A 19463-nucleotide genomic window follows, 5' to 3' on the forward strand; every position below is an offset into this window, starting at 1 on the left:
AGCTTAACTCGGTGGGATTTGTTGGGTTTTTTCAGGTGACACAACTTCAACATTCTGCGGTACTCCAAACTACATTGCCCCAGAAATTCTTCGTGGGGAAGATTATGGATTTTCCGTGGATTGGTGGGCTCTCGGGGTGCTCCTGTATGAAATGCTCGCTGGCCGCAGTCCCTTTGACATTGCCGGTGCGTCTGACAATCCGGACCAAAACACCGAGGATTACCTCTTTCAGGTGATCCTCGAGAAGACCATCCGCATACCGCGGTCACTTAGTGTGAAAGCCGCCTCAGTTCTCAAAGGTTTCCTCCACAAAAATCCCGCCGATCGACTCGGTTGCCAGCGGGAGTCCGCCTTTATGGACATTGTCAATCATCCCTTCTTCAAAAGCATCGATTGGGAATTGGTAAGTGTGCCAAAGTTGATTGTCTTTAACTCTTAATTCCCATTTTTCTTTTCAATTTTCATTAACTTTTCTTAAAAAAAAAAAACAACAAAAATTAAAATTTTTCCTCCTATGCGGAAAAGAACTTTAGCAATTGAAGCTGAAGTGTTGCGCATCCCATTCTAAAATGCTTTTTTTGTGTAAAGAAGGTTTAAAAAAAAATAACGACAAATAAAACCTCCTAATAGACTTGAGGTTCAATATTCAATAAAATAAAATTAAATTGTTCAGAAATTATTTAAAAAAAAATAAAACTATTCTCTCAATAATAATATTGAGAGTGAAGAACTTTGCAAAAAAATGTTTTATATGACAGACATAAATTATTATTATTAAGATTAGGTTATGATGAAGTTTTATTTATTTATTTAATCTTTTTTTTATATTTTAAAAATCTTTTCTTTTATAAACCTATCTTCTTCAGTCTGAGAAGTATCCGTTTTTCAAATCTTAATTTTAAATCGAACATAGAATCTTCAAGAAACTTTAAAATTTTCTAAGAACGGAAATCACGCGGGAAAATAGACCTAGATTAGATTAGAATAGATAGAATAGAATAGATTTTGACAGATGAGTGTTTTTAATTCGTTCTATATTGTCTCCCTAGAAAAGAAAAACAAAGAATTTGTTGTTCAGGAAAAAAAGGTTAGAAAGATCTCTGAAAAAGTCTGAAAAGTAATTTTCCTTCAAAAATACGATTAAAGGTATAAACAAAATGTCAAAATCCTAGAGAAATTACCCGGAATAGGTACCAAAAATCTTAAAACTAACGAATTTAAAAAAAAGAAAGGTTTTTATCAGAATCTACCATAAAATCACTTAAAAGATAGTTATTTATTTTACTGCGATTCAGTCCTCAAGCGCGTAACCGAATTTTGTTTTTAAATTATCGTAGGGCACTGTCAAAGACTAAGAAAAGTTTGACTATTTTCCGGAAAAGCACTGGAAAATATACAGATTTTGCAGTATTTTGTGAAACCTTTCTTTAATTTTTATTCTTATTTTATAGTAATTTTATACAATTTCTTTTCTATGTCATATAAAAGCTACATATATGAAGGCCTTAAAATATTTATTTAAACGATTTTCCAACGATTGAAAACTTATGAGATTTTCCTGCAATCAACTTTTCTCGAAAAATTGTTCTAATTTTTTTTTCTTAAACTTCATACGATCTTTATACGATATTTTCTGATTCAACCAGCGATTTTATAGCTCTTTAGATGTGACTCAAATTCAATTTTTTTTGCCTACTAGATTATCAATGAAAGTACTTTAGAATGGGATGCGCGACAATGTTGAAGGACTCAACTTGCAAAAGTGAATTAATTGAGAGGGAAGAATAAGTATCAAATACATGGCAAAGGGTGCGAAAAAGTAACCAAGAACTGCGCAAATTGGTCAATTTATGCGATATGAAGTTGCGAAGGGGAATTGCTCAAAATGAAACTTTTCCAATTTTCTTTGCTTGTTGAGGCCACCCCAGCCCCTCTTCTTCACACAGAGATTTGTCCAGATTAGGGGATGTGTTATTCCTCTAAATCTGATGCGTTCAATTTCATATTATTTGTATGTTGTATCTGTGTGTGTACTGTACAGCTGGCCCAGAAAGAAGTGGCTCCGCCGTACGTGCCGTCCTTCCCTGATCACGAGGAGCCCGATCTTGCGGCCAATTTTGATCCGCAGTTCACGCGGGAACCGCCCGAATTGACCCCAGACGACCCGTAAGTGTCGCCGTGTTCGCGATGGCTCGCTCAGTGTCTGCATTTTGCGCCCTCCTCCCCCCCCTCGTTCAATTATTCTCTTGTTAATTTTTATTTTATTGAATTAATGCTTTTAAATTTTTCTCAATATGGAAGATTTTTTTCTTTTGCATTCTGCATGAAAAATTCATTCTTTTCGAAGATTTTCAGTAATTTTGGCTCTGGTTGATTTAAAGATTTAAAAAAATGATTAAAATCAATTTTTAATTATTAAATTAATAAATTTTTGATTGATAAAAAAGAATTCGTTTAAATGAGCTTAAAAATATGCAAAATCATCATTAAATTGATCTAGAAGAAAGTTTCAAAAGAAAAAAACTTCCAAATTGCGAAATAATTTATAGATTTAGCATAAGAGCAATGTTAGCGTTAAAAACAGATAATAATTTATTTATTATAAAATATTTTTGCATGATTTTTAGACATTTTTTTTCTTATGTGTTTTTTCGGCTACTCCGCCCATCTTTGGCGATGAAAAATTCTTTAGCTTGAGCAAAAACAAGTAACGCCTCCATTTAAGCCAAGATTAGACTCTGATAGAGATCTGGCCAATTTCCCACCTGAATTCACGGATGAGCCTGTTCACTTGACACCAGATGATGAGTAAGTAAATTAATTATTTTATTTTTTGTTAAATTTCTTTTATATTTGTTCATCCTCCTGCATGATTACTTTTTGGGTCGTTTGCTTGCACACTGAGTGCCAGAAGAAGAAGAAAATATTGAAATAAAATTGAATTTTTCGAAACAAATAAGCCTAATGTGCTGCATTTTATCCCACGTAGGAGTGTAATCGCAAAGATCGATCAATCGGAGTTTGAAGGGTTCGAATATGTGAATCCTCTGCTGATGTCCCTCGAGGATTGCGTCTGACACCACGCAACGTGCGAGCTGCATCCCTACCATTCGCAGGTAAGAAGAAAATACCTTCTAAATTTGTCACGTTTGTATGTTGTGTAGTGTGGAGCATTGTTTGGGATTTACACAAATGAAATTTTCATGTAAAATTCACCAATTTTTACGTTTGATGCGTTACACAGTGGTGGTCATGAAAAAAACACATTTCAACTTTTAAAGGAAACTTTCAGGATTTTAATAATAAATTTCACTTTTTTTAAGAAAACTTTAAAGGCTTTAAAGGACTGAATGCTAAATTTCATTAGTTGAGACTTTGAGGGCTTAATCCCAAGGAGAGAAATCGCTTGAAAATAGGGAAAATTTTCGAAAATCCGTCGGCAGGGATACGGCGAGAATTGGTCAAAATTTCGACGCCTTGACGAAAAATGGGGAATAAAAATCCCAATTTTTCTGTCGAAAGTTCGTCGAAAGCATCTTCCCTATTTCTGCCTAATTGGGAAGCTTTGTCGAAACGTGGCCGACCATATTTCGACGGACCGTCGAAATAGGGCAGAAATAGGGAAAATTTTCGAAAGTATGTCGACATGTATTGCCTTGATTTACTCATTATTCTTCTCTTTCTCTCCAATGATATTCAATTCAAACAACATATTTTTATATTCTTCTGCTCTTTTCACACATCACATGATTATATTGGGGCCTCCATGGCGTTATTTTACATGACAACAATAAAATGCCAAGACAAAATGGAACACGATATTAATAAATATTAATATTTTTATATTGCGACTTATCCTGACGCTTGGTCTTTGGAAAACCATGCCACACCCTTTTCCCGTCATGAATATTTGCCATAGGCGATAAAATGCCATTGCATTTCACAAATTCAAATTTTTAAATATATTTTAATTGCACATAAAAAAATGAAATTTTCCAAAACTTTGTTGAAAGTATTTTTAAAATTTCTTTACACATCCTGAAACATGTTGGTCAACATATTTTGGATGCAAAAGTCTCAGATAATTAATAAATCGAATTTAATTTTAGCAAGTAAATTTTTGATTTGCCGCGCACGAATGAGTACGCCATTGAGCTCATTAACCTCTAAACCTTAAAGTCCATCTGTTGACAAAATATGAAATCAAAAATCTGGAGAAGGGCAGAAATTGGGAAGAAATAGGGCAAAAATTGGGAAGATTGTCGAAAGCATGTCGAATATTAGTCGACAAGTTGCCTTATTTTTTCCCAATATTTAAGGAAATGGAGGAAGGAAAAATTTCGACAGACTGTCGACACCCAATTCCCTATTGGGAAGAGGGTCGAAACTTTTTCGAAATATTTTCCACTTGGGCTGCCCAATTTTTTTACTTAAAAATAAGGCAGAAATTGGGCTGATTGATAGGGAAATATCCCGAATATATTTCGAAAGATGATTTCCTTCCAAAATAGGGCAGCTACTTTCGACATATTTTGGAAATTATTTCGACATAGGGCAGCATTTGGGAAAGTAGGTCTCGTTGGGTATATGTTAAATTTCATTTTTTTGAAAAGAAAACTTCATGGCCGAATGTTAGATTTCAATTTTTGAAAGAAAACTTTTAAAGTCTGAATGATAAATTTCATTTTTAAAGAAATTTTCAGGGTCTTTATGTTAAATTTTAATTTTTGAAAGAAACTTTCAATGTTACTTTCAATTTCTTTCTTTCAATTCTTTCGAATGTTAGATTTCAATTTTTGAAAGAAAAATTTTTAGGATCTGAATGAAAAATCTCAATTCTAAAGAAACTTTCAGGGTATGAATGTTAAATTTCAATTCTTTAAGAAAACATTCAAGACTAGAATGTTTGATTTCAATTTAAAAAAGATCTGAAAATTAAATTTCAATATTTGAAACGAAGACTCTGAGGGCCTAAATGTAAAATTTCAATTTTTTGAAAGAAAAACTTCAAGATCTCGGCCTTCCTCGGTCTCAATTGAAAATTTCAGATTATTCAGAATTCAGAAGTTATTTTTGAGCTTTAATTTTTAATATTTCATTATCCAAAAACGAAAATTTCAGCGTTATACTAATTTGAAATTTTAATACTTATCGAAAAATTTTAAAATTCCAATTGTCAATCACGAGTCTCAAGTTGATCAGAAAGACTCAATCTCAATTAAATTCAATCTAATAAAGTCGAAAAATGTATTTAATGTATTTTTTTTTCTTTAAACTTTAAAATTTTTTATAAATTGAAATTTTGATTATTTTCTTTAGAGGAACTGTAATTTTACTTCATGGACCTCAAAGTTTATTCTAGTCTTGAAATGTTTCAGCAAATCGTTTAATCTTAAATTCAGATCCTGAAATATTTCAGCTCACATTGATATTTTCATAAAGAAGTTTGAAAGTTTTCCTTTAAGTAAATGTGACTCTTCCGAAAAAAAAAACGACCAACACTGTTGCGAAAAAATTGAATTATTAATTGAAAATTAAGCAAAAAAAAATCCCAAAGTGTTTTTCTTTTTCGTGTAAATCCTAGAAAGTGCTTGAAAAATTGGATGTTTTCTGTTTGAAAAAAATAAATAAATTCTGTGGAGAGAATGAAGTGAGACGACACTTGATAATTCGCTACTAGAAAATATTAAATTTATATAAATCTTTTTTTCTTTTTCTCTTTTCTCTTTTTTTTTAACTTAAATCCAACAACACTTTCACCTCTTCCACAACTTCTCAAATGAAATATATCTTTAAAATAAAACATCAAAATAACAAATAAAACTTTAAAACATTTTATTCATTAAAAAACTTTAAAAATAAATGAAAAACTTCCCCCAAAACAAATAAAACATTTACAACACACTCTGCAAAAATGAAAAATCAAATAAAATTCAACGTGTGACCCCCCTCAAAAGCCAATTATCGAGACTGTCGAAATTCTCACACATCCCCGTGACTACAGAACAAGTTACAGAAAATTCAGATAAAATGAAAAATGTAAATGAAAGAAAAAATGTTGAGCGATTGTGTGGTGAAAGGAAAGAAAAGATGAAAGAAAAAAGAAAGAAGTCTAAACAAGAAGGAACATTTTAGCTATATGGAGATGACTCCAGCGACTACGATTCTGTTGTGGATGATCTCAGCATTCTTCAATTACCTCCACCACCATCCAAGAGTCTACTGCAGCACATGTTTTGCCTTCCATTGAATTAAGCCGGTAACACAAAAAAAAATGAAAAAAAAAGAAAATGTTAAGGAGATTAAAGTTAAAGAAGAAAAAAGACAAAAAATGAGGAACTTTTATAGTAACAAAATTGATTGTGAAGTGAAAGGAAAATGTGGAAAAATGCGAATTTTTCTTTTAAAAAATTAGAGCTTTTATTTTTGTTGTTTGCAAATTAAATGGATTAATTACTTTGGTTGGGATTTGTTTGCTAAATTCCTGCTAAAAGATTAATGAAAACAATAATACCAGACGAAGATTCAGCCTACGAAAGATGTTAAAGGCCTAACTATAGCTTTTCGCAAGAAACGCATTTTCGTGGTTTTTTCTCACTTTCTCCTTCATATATTGTATCGCGCTGTCACTGTCAAACAAGAAACGCGATTTCTATGTTTCATGAGCGTTTTTCTTGTTTGACAGTGACAGCGCGGCACAATTTAACAAGGACCAAGTGAGAAAAAACACGAAAACGTGTTTCCTAACAAAATGTATGGGTACAGCTTTACGGTATGAGTTCGTACTTAAGAATGATGGACACTGAGATGATCTACGTGGACTGCCTGTAGTTATCGTCACTGACAAACTAAAAGTTGCGTGAGAGAAGTTTTTTTAAATTCGTCATTTTTGCGATGTTTATTATAAAAGGTTTTGTAACTATTTCTTCTTCAGCTTCGTAAATAAAACGCATAAATTTCACTTTGCCACTGAATAGTTTATATTTTCATTTTTCTTTTAAAATCCAATTTTCATGCACTTTTCTTTCACGGTAATCGACAAATCTTCGGGCCGCGTGAGGGACTTCACAAACTTAGACTCTTCAGGCTCAGTGGCCCCTCGTGTTAGGTGATGCTGATGTTGATGTTGTTGCGGCTGGGCACATACTGTCTTTTTCCCTGTAATGAAAAGTAAAGCACCCGCGGGGCAGTTAGTGTATGTTACTTTATGGGCGCCCGCGCTGCATTTGGAGAGGGAGAATTTTAAAAATTTTCGTTACACATTTCGAACGTTACAGTTTATTGAAAGAGAAAAGAAGTTTTGCATGTACTTTCCATTATATACTAGGTGGCGCATAAGTTAATGCATGATTTTGCATGTAAACCAGCCTTAAATCATGCATTAACTTATGCGCCACTCTATATAAAGTTCCCCACCATTGAAACAACCTCTGCTACTCTCTCTTCAATTTATTCTCACCTCTTCTTCTGGATATAACCTTTGTTGGGCTTCTTGTGACAACCGTGGTCACCACGACCGTTGTCACAATCTCCGACTCTCCTTCACTTTGATTAGGGCGCCAGTTCCGAGTGGAATCATGAAGGAATCTCTATCGGTGTCCCTCTTGGCTTCCGGCAAAAGAATCCCAAATTCAAACCACTTTCCAACTTTTCATAATTTGGGGAATGAAGAGAAAAACACAAATCTCCTCTTAATGACAACTCAATCCAGACTGATGGCTGACATTTCCCCTCCCAAATTGGAGACTTTTTTTTAAATTTAGCCGTTATCATTGCCATACCTCATATTTATGAAAAATCCGAACGTTACACCATCACAACAATTTTAGTTTTTGAAATTCATTAAGATTCTGTTTTAATTGTAATTTTGGGGTCTTATTTCACCAAATAATTGCAAATAAATCCTAATCATGTTAATCAATCCATTTAGTATTCAATGCAAAAAAACGAATTGCTTTCTCTTTGAAAAAATTCACTACCAAGTTTCGTGAAATTTTCAAAAAATTCACTTCAAAACACTTCTGCGAATATTGCTGAAAAAAAAACAAATCTTTTCAAAATTCATTTCTCTGAATATTTAAAAATAAAAATAATAAATTGCAAAAGTATTACTTAAAAGATAAGATAAAAAATCACGATTTTTTCGATAAAAAAGATCACAGATTAATTTAAAAAAAAAACCCGTAAAATGCGTGACGTCAAAAAAGGAAATTCAAGTATTAAAAAAAAAGATGAAAAATAAGTAATAAAACAAGATATTTTTTAGTATTTTATTTAAAAAACGTATAATGAGATAAAACATTGCGTAGTGAGTGAGAAAACAAAAAAAAAGACATCGTTATTTTGTCATAAAATGGAATAAATGAAGATAAAAAAACAGTTCTAAAAATCACATATATAATGAAACATTTTTTAGTAAATATTAATATTTAGCAATAGTAGTTATAAAATATTTTGAGAGGAGAATGAAAAGATAAAATAAACAAAAAAAATCAACTGATAAATACAAAAAAAAATTAAAGCAAAAACAGCTTAATAATGCAAGACATGATAGAAAAAAAAGAAAATCAAATGGAAGGATTAAAAGAAAAAGAAAAAATAAAGAAAAATCAACGAAAATCGTCTTGTAAATAAAAGAAAAAACAGATTAAATTGAGATAAAAAGCGAGCATTTCTATGGCAATGCTGCATTGAAAATAAGAATAAAAAAAAACAAGTGATGAGGTGTATATAGCAAATAAACTAACATTCTAGGCACTTTAATGAAATATATTAATATATTATATATTACAAAAAAAAACTATTTGAAAAGATATTTACTTTTTTGCACACACACAACTTATTAAAAAAAAAAACAAAACATAAATGCAGTTCCAGAACATTTTTGAATAATTCAATAAAATAAAAAAAAGCATTTAAAAAAAACTGAAGAAATTAACAAAAAAAAAGAGTTAGAAAATAGATGAAAAAACAAATATTGAAAGCAAAGTGAATAAAAGAATTTTAGGAGAAATTTTATTAAAAAAAGAAAAAGATGCTCAAAAATTTTAACCGTGTGTTTATTTTTTTTGTCTTTAATACACGAAAAGAATTTTAAGTGTCAGACGAAAAGAAATTATTGAAAAAGTGAGTTTTGAAATAAAAAAAAAATAATGCGAAAGAATGTTTAGGGAATATAAGAAATTGTCTCATTTTTTCCTTTCATTCATCATTATTTTGAAGTTATTTTTTAAATGTTTTAACGGTTAAAATATTCCTTTTTTTTTCTTCATTTAACATTATATTAAAAAATATTTTTTTTTCTTTAATTAACTTCATCATCACTTGTTCTTTTTAATTTATTAAGAAAGATTGAAAATAAATAATTTTATTAATGATTTGAATGATTTTAATCAAGAGCCTGTAGAAGGTTGTAAATCAACCGAAATGTCATTTTTGACGTCTATTTTGAATTTTCAAATTGTAACGAATTTCTTGGGTTTTTGCTCCAATTTTTTTTGTTTAATGTTGAGATCTCTAAATGAAGGAGTTTATTCATTTTAAGGTGCTTACTGAGAATTTTAATGTTATGGTAGAGAATGGAGAAAATAATCAAGAAAATCTGGATAGACTTTTATCTGAAACTTGCGAATGATTGAAGCATATTTTGTTTCAAAATGACTGAAACAAGTCCCTATTTTAGAAAACTAACATACAACTTTTAAAATAAAGTAGAAAATTTTTCTCTGATCTTTCAAGCCATTTGAATTGTGTTATAGGATGACTTGAATAGAACTCTGATGCATTTTTCTCTACATGAAGCATTAGCGTTTATAATCCGATTAGCAATTAAGCACTGATGCATATGCTTCATATAAAAATATACGAGTTGTGGATTTTCAGGCTTGTTCCTGGAGCCCTGTAAATGTTTTTTTTTTTTTCTATTTATAAAGCTTATGCGTTAATGCTCAAATTGTCCAGAAGTTAAAATACTTTATCACGGACTGAAATTTTTCAGCAAAATAAATTAAAATTAAATTTAAAATTTAAATTTAAAATTTTTTTAAATTTTTACAACAATTTGAGTCTCTAATTTGACCAAAGCTTAATGTAGAACATTGTCATTCAGTAACATCATGAGCACCCTAAAATGAATAAACTCCTTTTGTTTGAATTTTAGTTGTATTAGATGGATTTTGTTAGGCATTACGGCTTAATTTGTTCTTAAGATAATTTTTAGTCTTTTTCTTTCTTAAACTCCTTTCTCTGTGTTGATAGAAATTTGATTAATTTTCCATTTATTTCAACTACTAATTTCATTTAATGTTTCATTCCTGCATCATGAAACACGTATGTTTTATTGATGCTTTCCGTGTGTTTTTTTTCTAGAAATATTTAATTCCTATTAATTAATTTTTAAATAAAAAAAATGAGTTTTTTTTCAATTAGAAATATTTTTATTATCTCAAAAATATTTACATAAAAAAGACAAAAAAAAAGTATTAAAAGTATTCCCATTTTTTGTGTTTGAATTGTTTTTCTTTTACAAAGTTTTTTCTTTAACCTTTTCAACGTCATATTTTTTGAATTTTGCAAATTGTGAAAGGGTGTTAAATAATGTAATATAAAAAATATATATTAGAAAAAAAGTGAATTTCTATAATGTTTTAAATATTGAGATGAAAAGAAAAAAAAACAATTAACAACCACAAATTGAAAAATATTCACAGTATTTTCTTTCTTCTATTGAAAAAATTTTTGAAGAAAAAACAATATAAAAAATAGCCTCTTATATATTATTGAAATGAGAAGAGATGAAAAAAAAACTTTCCACTTATTAACAAAACAGAAAAAAAGACGAAGAGATATATTAGTGAAAAAACAAAATGTTATGAATTTATTAAAAACTCCATCCTTTTGGAGATGAAAAAAAAAGTAAAACATTATTTACAGTTGAAAAATGCAAAAGAAAAACTCCTCTAAAATTTCTAAGAAAAAAAACTAATATTATATATTTCCCAATTTATGAAAATCCTTTTTCTCTTTTTCAATTTTTAAATTCACATTTAATGAAAAGAAAATCAAAGGATTTTTATTTTAGACATTAACCTAATAAAAAGTTGAGATCTTTATTCACAATTTTCTATTTTATCAAATTTATATTAAAGTTTTTTTTCCCTTTTAAAGAATATATAAATATTTCTCCTTTTTTAAAAAAAAATAGAAAATAATATAAATTTATCGATGATTAATCAAATGGTTTGTATTGCAAGAAAAAAAATGAGAAAAAATATTAAAATGATAAAATACAATATTGATGAAGAAGAAAACAAAAACAAATAGCATGAGAATTAAACAACAATGAAAAAAACATTGAGAAAAAATCAAAAAGAAAATTTCTTTTCTTCTTTTATTCGAAAGCGCGCGCACACGGTGTCTCCACTGCTTGCTTTGGGAGCAGTGTGTCTCGACTACGTGTGATAGGGGTTGGGGTTAACCCTTCGCAACGAGCCGGATGTGTTGGGAAGGAGTTCCATCTTCACTTGATTTCCACTTCGGGCACGGGGGCACCATTTACAGTGACGCTGTGAACGATTCCGGTGCGTTTGTTGCCACTACTGCGACTGTGGAGGATGAAGGTGTTCCCATCGGCTTGAAATGTTGTATCAGCACCACCATCAACGAATTCACCAACTTCTTCGCGCAAACGACCATTCAGGTACACGTTGAGGGTGTCTTTCTCTGTGCGGACAAGAAGATTATTATAAAAGGTAAGAGCATGGAATGTTTATCTGATAAAAAAAAATCTTTATTATCTTTGAGTGCCTAAGAATGCAATAAAAACCTTTTTTGCAAAATTCAAATAGATTCAGAGACCGATTCTGATAAAAATCTTTTCTTTTTTTCGAACAACTTAAAAGTTGTAAGATTTTGACAGTTGATATTTATTAAATTTGTTCTTATGCCGTTCTATTAGAATGAGAATGATTTGTTTGTTCTATAATAGAAAAACAGTCAAAAAGATCTTTAAAGAACCATTGAAAAGGAATTTTCCATCAAAACCCCGACTAAAGATTCAAATAAATTGTCAAAATCTCCCAAGATTTTTCCCAGAACACCAAAAATCATACAAGTATAGAATTTTAAGTAAAGATTTTTATCAGAATCCGCCAGTTAAAGGAAGAATTTTAAAACATTTTTATGCGAAATTTCTAGAATTTTAGTTCAGTTATCAAGGGGGAATCTGACGAATATTTTGATTATTGTGGCGAATCAACTGAATATTTACGAAAATTTAAATATTTTAATTCTGATAAACATCGCAAATTGCTAAAAATCGAAAAAAGTAAGCCCTTTTCGGCTTGAATTTACTACTATTCAGGCTTTAATTTTGATCCTTTTTAGGCTTCAATTAATCAATTAATTGGTAATAAATTAAAAACTATTTTAACGTTTTTGAGATTGAATACTCTGCCTTTTTAGGGCTGAAAACCTTTAGGCTGTAACTTAGTTATTTTTAGGTTTGAATTTAGCATTCTTCGGGTTGAATTTACTATTTTCGGCTTGATTTTAATCCTTTTTAGGCTTGTATTAAATTTTTTTCAGGCCGGTGCTCCTCAATCTTTGCAATTTTAAGACTAAAAACAAATATTTTGATTTCTTTGGTGAATTATACGAATATTACCGAATTAGCCAATTTTAAAATTATGATTTTGCAAAACTAAAAAAAAATCACGACAATTGGGATTAAACCCCAGGAAAAAGTTAAGAATTGCGACAAAACCTAAAATAGTTCCCACACGTTCAAATATTTCACTATTTGATTTAGTTTATTGAAAGAAAACTTTTTTATAATCACGAAAATCTTAATTAAGCGTTAGCTTCTTTCACACAAAAAAACAACTTAACCCTTTCACGTACATATTAATTAAATCATACGTTGACCCTACACAGTGAAGTTTTTTTTAATTGACGTATATCGTTCAGTAAACGTTAGAAGATGTCAAAAAAATCGTTTTGACTGAGAAATGTCTTCTGAAAACATCTTATTACATTATATGATAAAAAGAACGAACATCGGTCCTTAGATCTATAAAATATCCTTTAAAAGTCCACGCAGTTGAGTTTTTAGAAAACAATAAAAAAAAAGCCATGGCAACTTTGAAAAGTTAATAAAAGAATTTGAAACAAATATTCAAAAGAATAATGTTAAACGCTAAAAAAGGAAATGAAACATAAAAAAATTAAGTGTCAAAAGTTAGGTAAGGAACGTCAAATATTAAAAATTTGTTAAATGCTGGGAAAACTTACTTCAAATGTGCTTTACCCTTTCGCGTCCACGTGAAAGATTGAAACATGCGCTTCTTTTATTACCTACCTAAAATACTTATTCTATGGATGCTCTCAAAAAATATTTCTCAATCAAAACTCTTTGGCCTAATTTACGTAGAAGTAACGCATTTCTAATTTAGAAAAACAATTAAATTAAGTAAAATTTGGAAAAAAAAAATAAATGTTTCAGGTTTGAGTCTATGTATGAACCAATGGACGCAAAAGGGTTAATGTCATAAAAAAAGAATCGTCCAAAGTTAAAAATTAAAAGAGAAATGTCAAATCGTTTTAAATCCATTTTGAATGTCTCCTAATAAATCAAAACACTTCTGTCTACGTTCTTGATGAGATCTTAAGGGAGTTAACCCTTTCGCGTTTGCTTGAGACATTAAAACAAGCTGTATTTTCAACACCATATTCCTTTTCTGGATGATCTTATAGGACATTTTTTTTTAGTTAGAACGTATTCTTTAACCTTATTTACGAAAATTCAACACATTTCAATTTCGAAAAAAAAAGTATTTAAAGTGAAAAGGAATCATGCAAATTAACTTAATTAGCCCTGTTCTCCCCTATCGATATTTTTTCCTTTCTTATAAAATTCCTTAAATTATATTTACATTTGAAGGGATAAATTGGCGTTGCCTAAAGCATGCAAAACGTCTTTAATGTACAAGGAAAAAAATGTTCCCTTTCCGTGTGCCACCACCCGCACAACGAAAATTGATCATAAACACGAAAAGATGGTAAATAAATTTGCAGAAAACAATTTCGATCGAAGGGTGATTAAATCCACGATAGGTAAATATTCCAAAATGATTTATTTTCTCCTTGATTCCCTCACTCACTTTACTGCAATATTCTTATTTCTAATTTATTTATTGTCTTCTTGCATTGATTTTCTTTTCCTTTATTCCGTTTTTTTCTTTTTTGCAAAGAAAATTTATTCTCGGCAAGACTTTCGATCGATTTTCCCGCCTTTTACACAGAAGAGTTGTTTTGATTTAATTCCCAATGTGTTGATACAGAGGGAATTTTATTTCATTTTTATTGCGTTGTTTAGTTGGGGGCGGAGGGGAGTGCGTGTAAAGAGTAGGTGGGACATTCATTCATGGAGCACTTAAAATATTCATTGATTGTCACTGTGATGGTCAAAATGTAGGGGAGACTGGGGTAAAAATGGGTAAAGAAATTTACCTAAAACAACTCGATAGAATTTCTCGCGAACTGTAATTTCCCACGCTTTGAGGGCTCTTGCTTGACGCTCCGTGAATTGCTCAAAGGCTTGTCCGCCCACAAAGAGGGTGTAGGTGTACTTGAACCCAGGTGCTGGATCCACACGTAGAATACACCGAACGCCATCGAGGTGAAAGGAATCCTCCCCGACGAGCTTAAACATCCAATCACGCCGAAGAATTTCACGTTGATCCACCCAAAGGACGCGTTTCCCACTCGCAGTCCCATGTTCGAATTCAACGTTGTACACACGACCCCCCAAGGGGACCTGCCACTCTGCTGCTACCTCCCTACGGGCATAATTCTCGCGTTCGCGTGCCTCAGCGTCCACCTCGCCATCAACCGCTGCTGGTGGGTTTGACTCATTGTTGGCATCTGATTCGGCCATTTGGTCACACTCGTGCTCACGTAAATGTTCCTCCGCGGATTTTTGATACAAAAGAGCTCTGAAGAAAAGATTTAGGGGAGACTGAGGTCAATTGCGGCATTTGAAAGGTTTTTTTTTAATTTAAAACAAAAACTTTTAAAAATTCTCTTAAGAATATATTTAAAAATAAAATAAAAATTGTGAATTGAGGAAAAAGGAATTAGATATTGAGATTTATGAAAATTAACGGCTGCTCCATTCAAATTTGCAGATTTTGACAACTTGTTGACGTTTAACTTTTTAACGTTCACGTGAAACATAAAAACATTGAAACATTCGTACTTTTTATCACGATATTGTGCTTTTAGAAATCATTTCTCAATTAAAACGTCTTGTTCAGCCTTTTTTGCGTGAATTTCATGCATTTCTAACTTGGAAAAGTACTTAATTAAATTAATTGAAAAAAAATTATGCTAAAATAAATTGTTTCATGTTTGTATTTTTTCACTATGGTTCACTAAAATGGCTGCCACGAACGAACTGCTTGACCGATTTAAAAAAAAAATTACCAGTTGGAAAGGGAATTAAATTACCTTTCCTATACTTCTCTTGGGAAACAAACTTGGTTTACATTGAGGAAAGATGTTTTTTCTGGGATTTGCTTTGAGGCGTACCATGCGTATTTTATCATGTCGCGGAATATGTCTGAAGACAGTTGGTGATGAATAAGGGAGTGTATCTTCACGGCGTCCTCACGTGAAGATAGCTGTTTGCCGGCTAAACCGCTTGTCCGATTTTTAGAAATGAAGTCGTTGAAAAGGCTCCTATAACACTGGACACAACATTGGAACGACCGCCAAAATTCAGTCAGAAAAAAGGTAAACAAATTTATTTTTTGTAAAATAAAACCTTCAGTTTTGCCAAAACTACCGACAAAAAGAATTATTCCAAAAACAATTTTTTTCAAATAAACTCACTCTGCCCGTTTCTCCCCTATTACTACGAAGTTCTTCTTCAAATATTTTATTAAAATTTCAATTCAATGTCTCCAAAAAATTCTCAAAAATGTGACAAAAATAAATCACAAAATCTAATTTAAGAAATGATCAGTAAAAATATAAAGAAATCGCTGCGAAATTAGAACCTTTTTTACCTCAACTCACGTGCCCCTTAATTTGTAAAAGTCTTTCATTCACAACCACTAATTTTTTTTTTCAATCAATTTAATTTATTTTCCCTTCATGTCGCGAACAAATTGATTTATATAGAACTTAGAAGGGCCCTTTTTTTGGCACCACCAAAACTTCTCCACAAAGAGGCAAAAAAGGGGAAATAAACGTACAAAAAAATCACAAATTGGGCGGGTAGAATGGTTAGGTAAGAAGGAATTATATTGTACAGAGAAAGGACATTCACAGAAGGGAACGTAAAGTGAACTGGAAATTTTCTTGGCGCGAGAACATCAACTTTCCCCAGGAGTTAAACCACAAACGGGGTGGTGATGGAGTGTGGGCCAAGCATAGGTTTCACGGGGACTGAATATTTTTCAAAATATAAATCAATTCAAAAAAGAAGAATTAAAAAGTTACCTTAAAACTTTTAAGTTAAAAGGACTCTCTAAAGTTTTTAGCAGAATCTGTTTCATTATTCATCCTTTTTTAACGTTTTAACGATGCTGTGTAATATTTTCCTCTCACTAGATGGCCATACAGTCTCCCAGAGCCATCTCGTGAACAAAAATCTCAATGGCGCCAAATTTAAAATTTAGAAAATTAGGGGTGTTTATCTGAGTAAAAATCTTTGCATTATTCGTCGAGATTTGGATTATTCGTTATGATTTAGATTATTTAAAGAGAATTTGATTGTTCGTCAAGATTCTGATTATTGTGTCGAGATTCGGATTATTCTTCGAGAAAATTCATATTATTTGTTAAGGTTCAGATAAATAGTCAAGGAAATTCGAATTGTTCGTTAAAGTTGAGATTATTCGTTTAAATTTAAATTCTTCGTCAAAATTTAGATTATTCTCAAAATTAGAACTATTTGTCAAGTAAATTCAGAGTATTAGATTAGATTTCGATTATTCGTCAAAGAGATTCAGATTATTCGTTAAGATTCAGATTATTTTCAAAATTCGGATTATTCTTCATGATTCAGATTATTTTTTGAGAAGATTCAGATTATTTGCTGAGATTCAGATAAATCTTCAAGGAAATTCGGATTATTCTTCAAGATACGGATTATATTTGTTAAGATTCAGATTATTCTTCATGATTCAGACTATTCATAGAGAATTTGAATATTTGTCAACATTCAAATTATTCGGATTATTCGATGGGATTTGGATTTATTCGTTAAGATTCAGATTATACGTCAAGGAGATTTAAATTATTTTCAAAACTCCAACTATTCGTCATGAAAATTATGATTATTCGTAAAGGTTCAGATTATACGGTTTCGAATTTGTATTCGGATTATTCGGTAAAATTCAGAGTATTCTTCTAAATTCAAATTATCCCAAAATTTGAACTATTCGTCAAGAAAATTCAGATTATTCATCGAGATTCGGATTATTCGGCAAGATTTATGATTCGGAAAAATAAATCGAAATATTCGACAGATAAACACCCCTTTTAAAGCCTTATTCAGCAACCAAGAAACCTTTGAAATTCCCTTGAAATCTTTGAAAATTATACAGAAATTTCAAGATTTTTTCCACGTAGTTTATTAACAGCACATAACTGTTCTCGGAACTACAACGACTACAAACTACTGTGAGCTAAGCTCGTGGAACATGCAATCCTTCCCCGTAAGGGAAGTTGAAAAGAAAGAAAAAAAAAGAGTGTGGGTGGCGCCACCCCCTCGTCATTCGCTTAATAATCATCACAGACACGTTCAATTTGAATAAACTAACTCCCTCGGAGGGGTTGTGCGGCGTGAAAATAATGTGGAATGTATCGATGACCTAGAAAATCTATCTCATGTTTTTCCCTCTTTGTTTTCAAGGGGTGAAAACGAATTATGAAAAATTAGTTAAGTGAGAAATATTCAGGAAAAGAGGTTTAAAATGTTCTTTTTTTTTAACCTTAACATACTGAGGGGGGGTCTGATGGGCCTTTTGTCAGGAAATTTTTTTTCTTGCAAAGAAAAGGCACATCAAAGTGAATTTATTTGCGGTGAACTTGTTGAATTTTATTGCAATATTCCACGGAGGACACAATTCAACTGCATTTTACCGATGGTGGAGAATACGAAATTTTTAACCCCAAACCACCCACAGTTGGAGGGAAAGTGATGGGGGAGGGTCTCCGCCATCCCCTAATCGATATTTCTTTCGCAATTTCATGGTCAAGTTTCAAATGAATAATTTTATAGGGAAGAGCTCAATATGAGGCACAGAAAAGGGGGAAAATTATTTAAGTCTCATGATATTAAATGAATTTTGTTTCTCAATTTAGTGTCCTTTTGTAAAGATTTTTGTAAGTTGCAATGTTTGTTGAAACATTTGTAGGGCTTCGTGAAATATTTCATTTAAATCTAATTTAATCAAAATCGGTCAAGCAGTTTTGTAGTTATATTGAAAAAAAATAAATAAAAACTTGTGGTTTAGGCAACCATATTGGCTAAAAAACAACTTGACCGATTTTGAGCTATTACTGAAAACGTCTAACTGATTTTTTTTACATCAACTACTAAAATCAAAATAAAACAAAATTTAAAAATTCTCATGTTAAAACTATTAAAAAGTTCAGTTGAATGTTTCAAAATTGTGGATGATGGCCATTTTGAATTTTTATTCATAACCTAAAAAATAAAAATATTTCTTCAAATATTCTGATCAATGTATTATTGAGATTGAAAATCAATCAATCTCTACAAGAGCTAAGAAAATAAAATCCGTTCACTTTCAACAGTCCTATGACTAATATAAAGTAAAAAAACTTTGATTATTTGCCGCCATCTTGAAATGATTTTTTCAGTATTTTTTTTTTATTAGAATTAGTTCTTTAAAAAAATCTTTTTTTTAGATATATCTTTATCCTGTTCTAATTAATCTTTGACTACAAACTCTACCCCGTTAATGAGAGCGTTTACTAATGAAGACGCTTTTTAAGATGAATTTATCAGCCAATCAAACTGATTCTTCTTCTTATTCCTTTACTAATGAAACGTTATTAAATTTGTTTGGTATCTAAACTTTGATTTGAATTAGCATTATTGTGTCAATTTACTGAATTTTTCCGTTAAAAATTCTGCTGATTAAAAGCTAAATTTACACTTGACGAAAAGAATAATTTTCTGATCAAACGAATTTTTCTTTTAATTAATAAAAAAACCGTTTCATTCAAAAATTTTTCTCTCCCATAAAAGCATTAAATGCATTAAAAATATAATTTAAAAAAAAACTAAAGGTACCAATCATCATTGAAAGATCTATATTAGCTTGTGAGCAACTCTGAGATGTTTAGCTGTGCTGCAATAGAAAGTGAAGATTTTTTCTCTGCACTCGAGTGGCTCCAGCTTCGTGCTTCTCTCGCGCGTCGTTGGC

The 19463-nt window shown here is 31.0% G+C and overlaps 2 protein-coding genes across 17 annotated transcripts in view; one reads left to right on the forward strand and one right to left on the reverse strand.

Moving 5' to 3' along the window:
- The window catches only part of LOC129794827 (atypical protein kinase C), a 105064-nt gene extending 93689 nt beyond the window's left edge, over positions 1–11375 (forward strand). For 5 of the 14 annotated variants that reach the window (XM_055835703.1, XM_055835710.1, XM_055835699.1 and 2 more), the window contains 4 exons: positions 36–403; positions 2693–2808; positions 2990–3116; positions 6136–11375. In XM_055835703.1, the coding sequence (XP_055691678.1) occupies positions 36–403; positions 2693–2808; positions 2990–3077 (572 nt within the window). In that variant the 3' untranslated portion in view covers positions 3078–3116; positions 6136–11375. Of the gene's footprint in view, positions 1–35; positions 404–2041; positions 2167–2692; positions 2809–2989; positions 3117–5957 lie in introns of all 14 variants that reach the window. The other 9 variants (XM_055835704.1, XM_055835711.1, XM_055835700.1 and 6 more) reach the window with 3 other exon arrangements.
- Positions 10414–19449, reverse strand: LOC129794850 (fas apoptotic inhibitory molecule 1). 3 transcript variants are annotated; one of them, XM_055835750.1, is made up of 3 exons: positions 19331–19449; positions 14509–14993; positions 10414–11721 (listed from the first exon to the last, which is right to left on the reverse strand). In XM_055835750.1, the coding sequence occupies exons 2-3, from the start codon at positions 14933–14935 to the stop codon at positions 11519–11521; spliced, it is 630 nt and encodes a 209-aa protein (XP_055691725.1). In that variant the 5' UTR covers positions 14936–14993; positions 19331–19449; the 3' UTR covers positions 10414–11518. The 3 variants fall into 3 exon arrangements, with proteins under 3 accessions (XP_055691725.1, XP_055691723.1, XP_055691724.1); XM_055835748.1 differs by lacking the exon at positions 19331–19449 and adding an exon at positions 16068–16352; XM_055835749.1 differs by lacking the exon at positions 19331–19449 and adding an exon at positions 15589–16352.
- Between the last annotated feature and the right edge of the window lie 14 nt (positions 19450–19463).

This window comes from Lutzomyia longipalpis, chromosome 4, assembly GCF_024334085.1.
Source record: "Lutzomyia longipalpis isolate SR_M1_2022 chromosome 4, ASM2433408v1".
Lineage (NCBI taxonomy): Eukaryota > Metazoa > Arthropoda > Insecta > Diptera > Psychodidae > Lutzomyia > Lutzomyia longipalpis.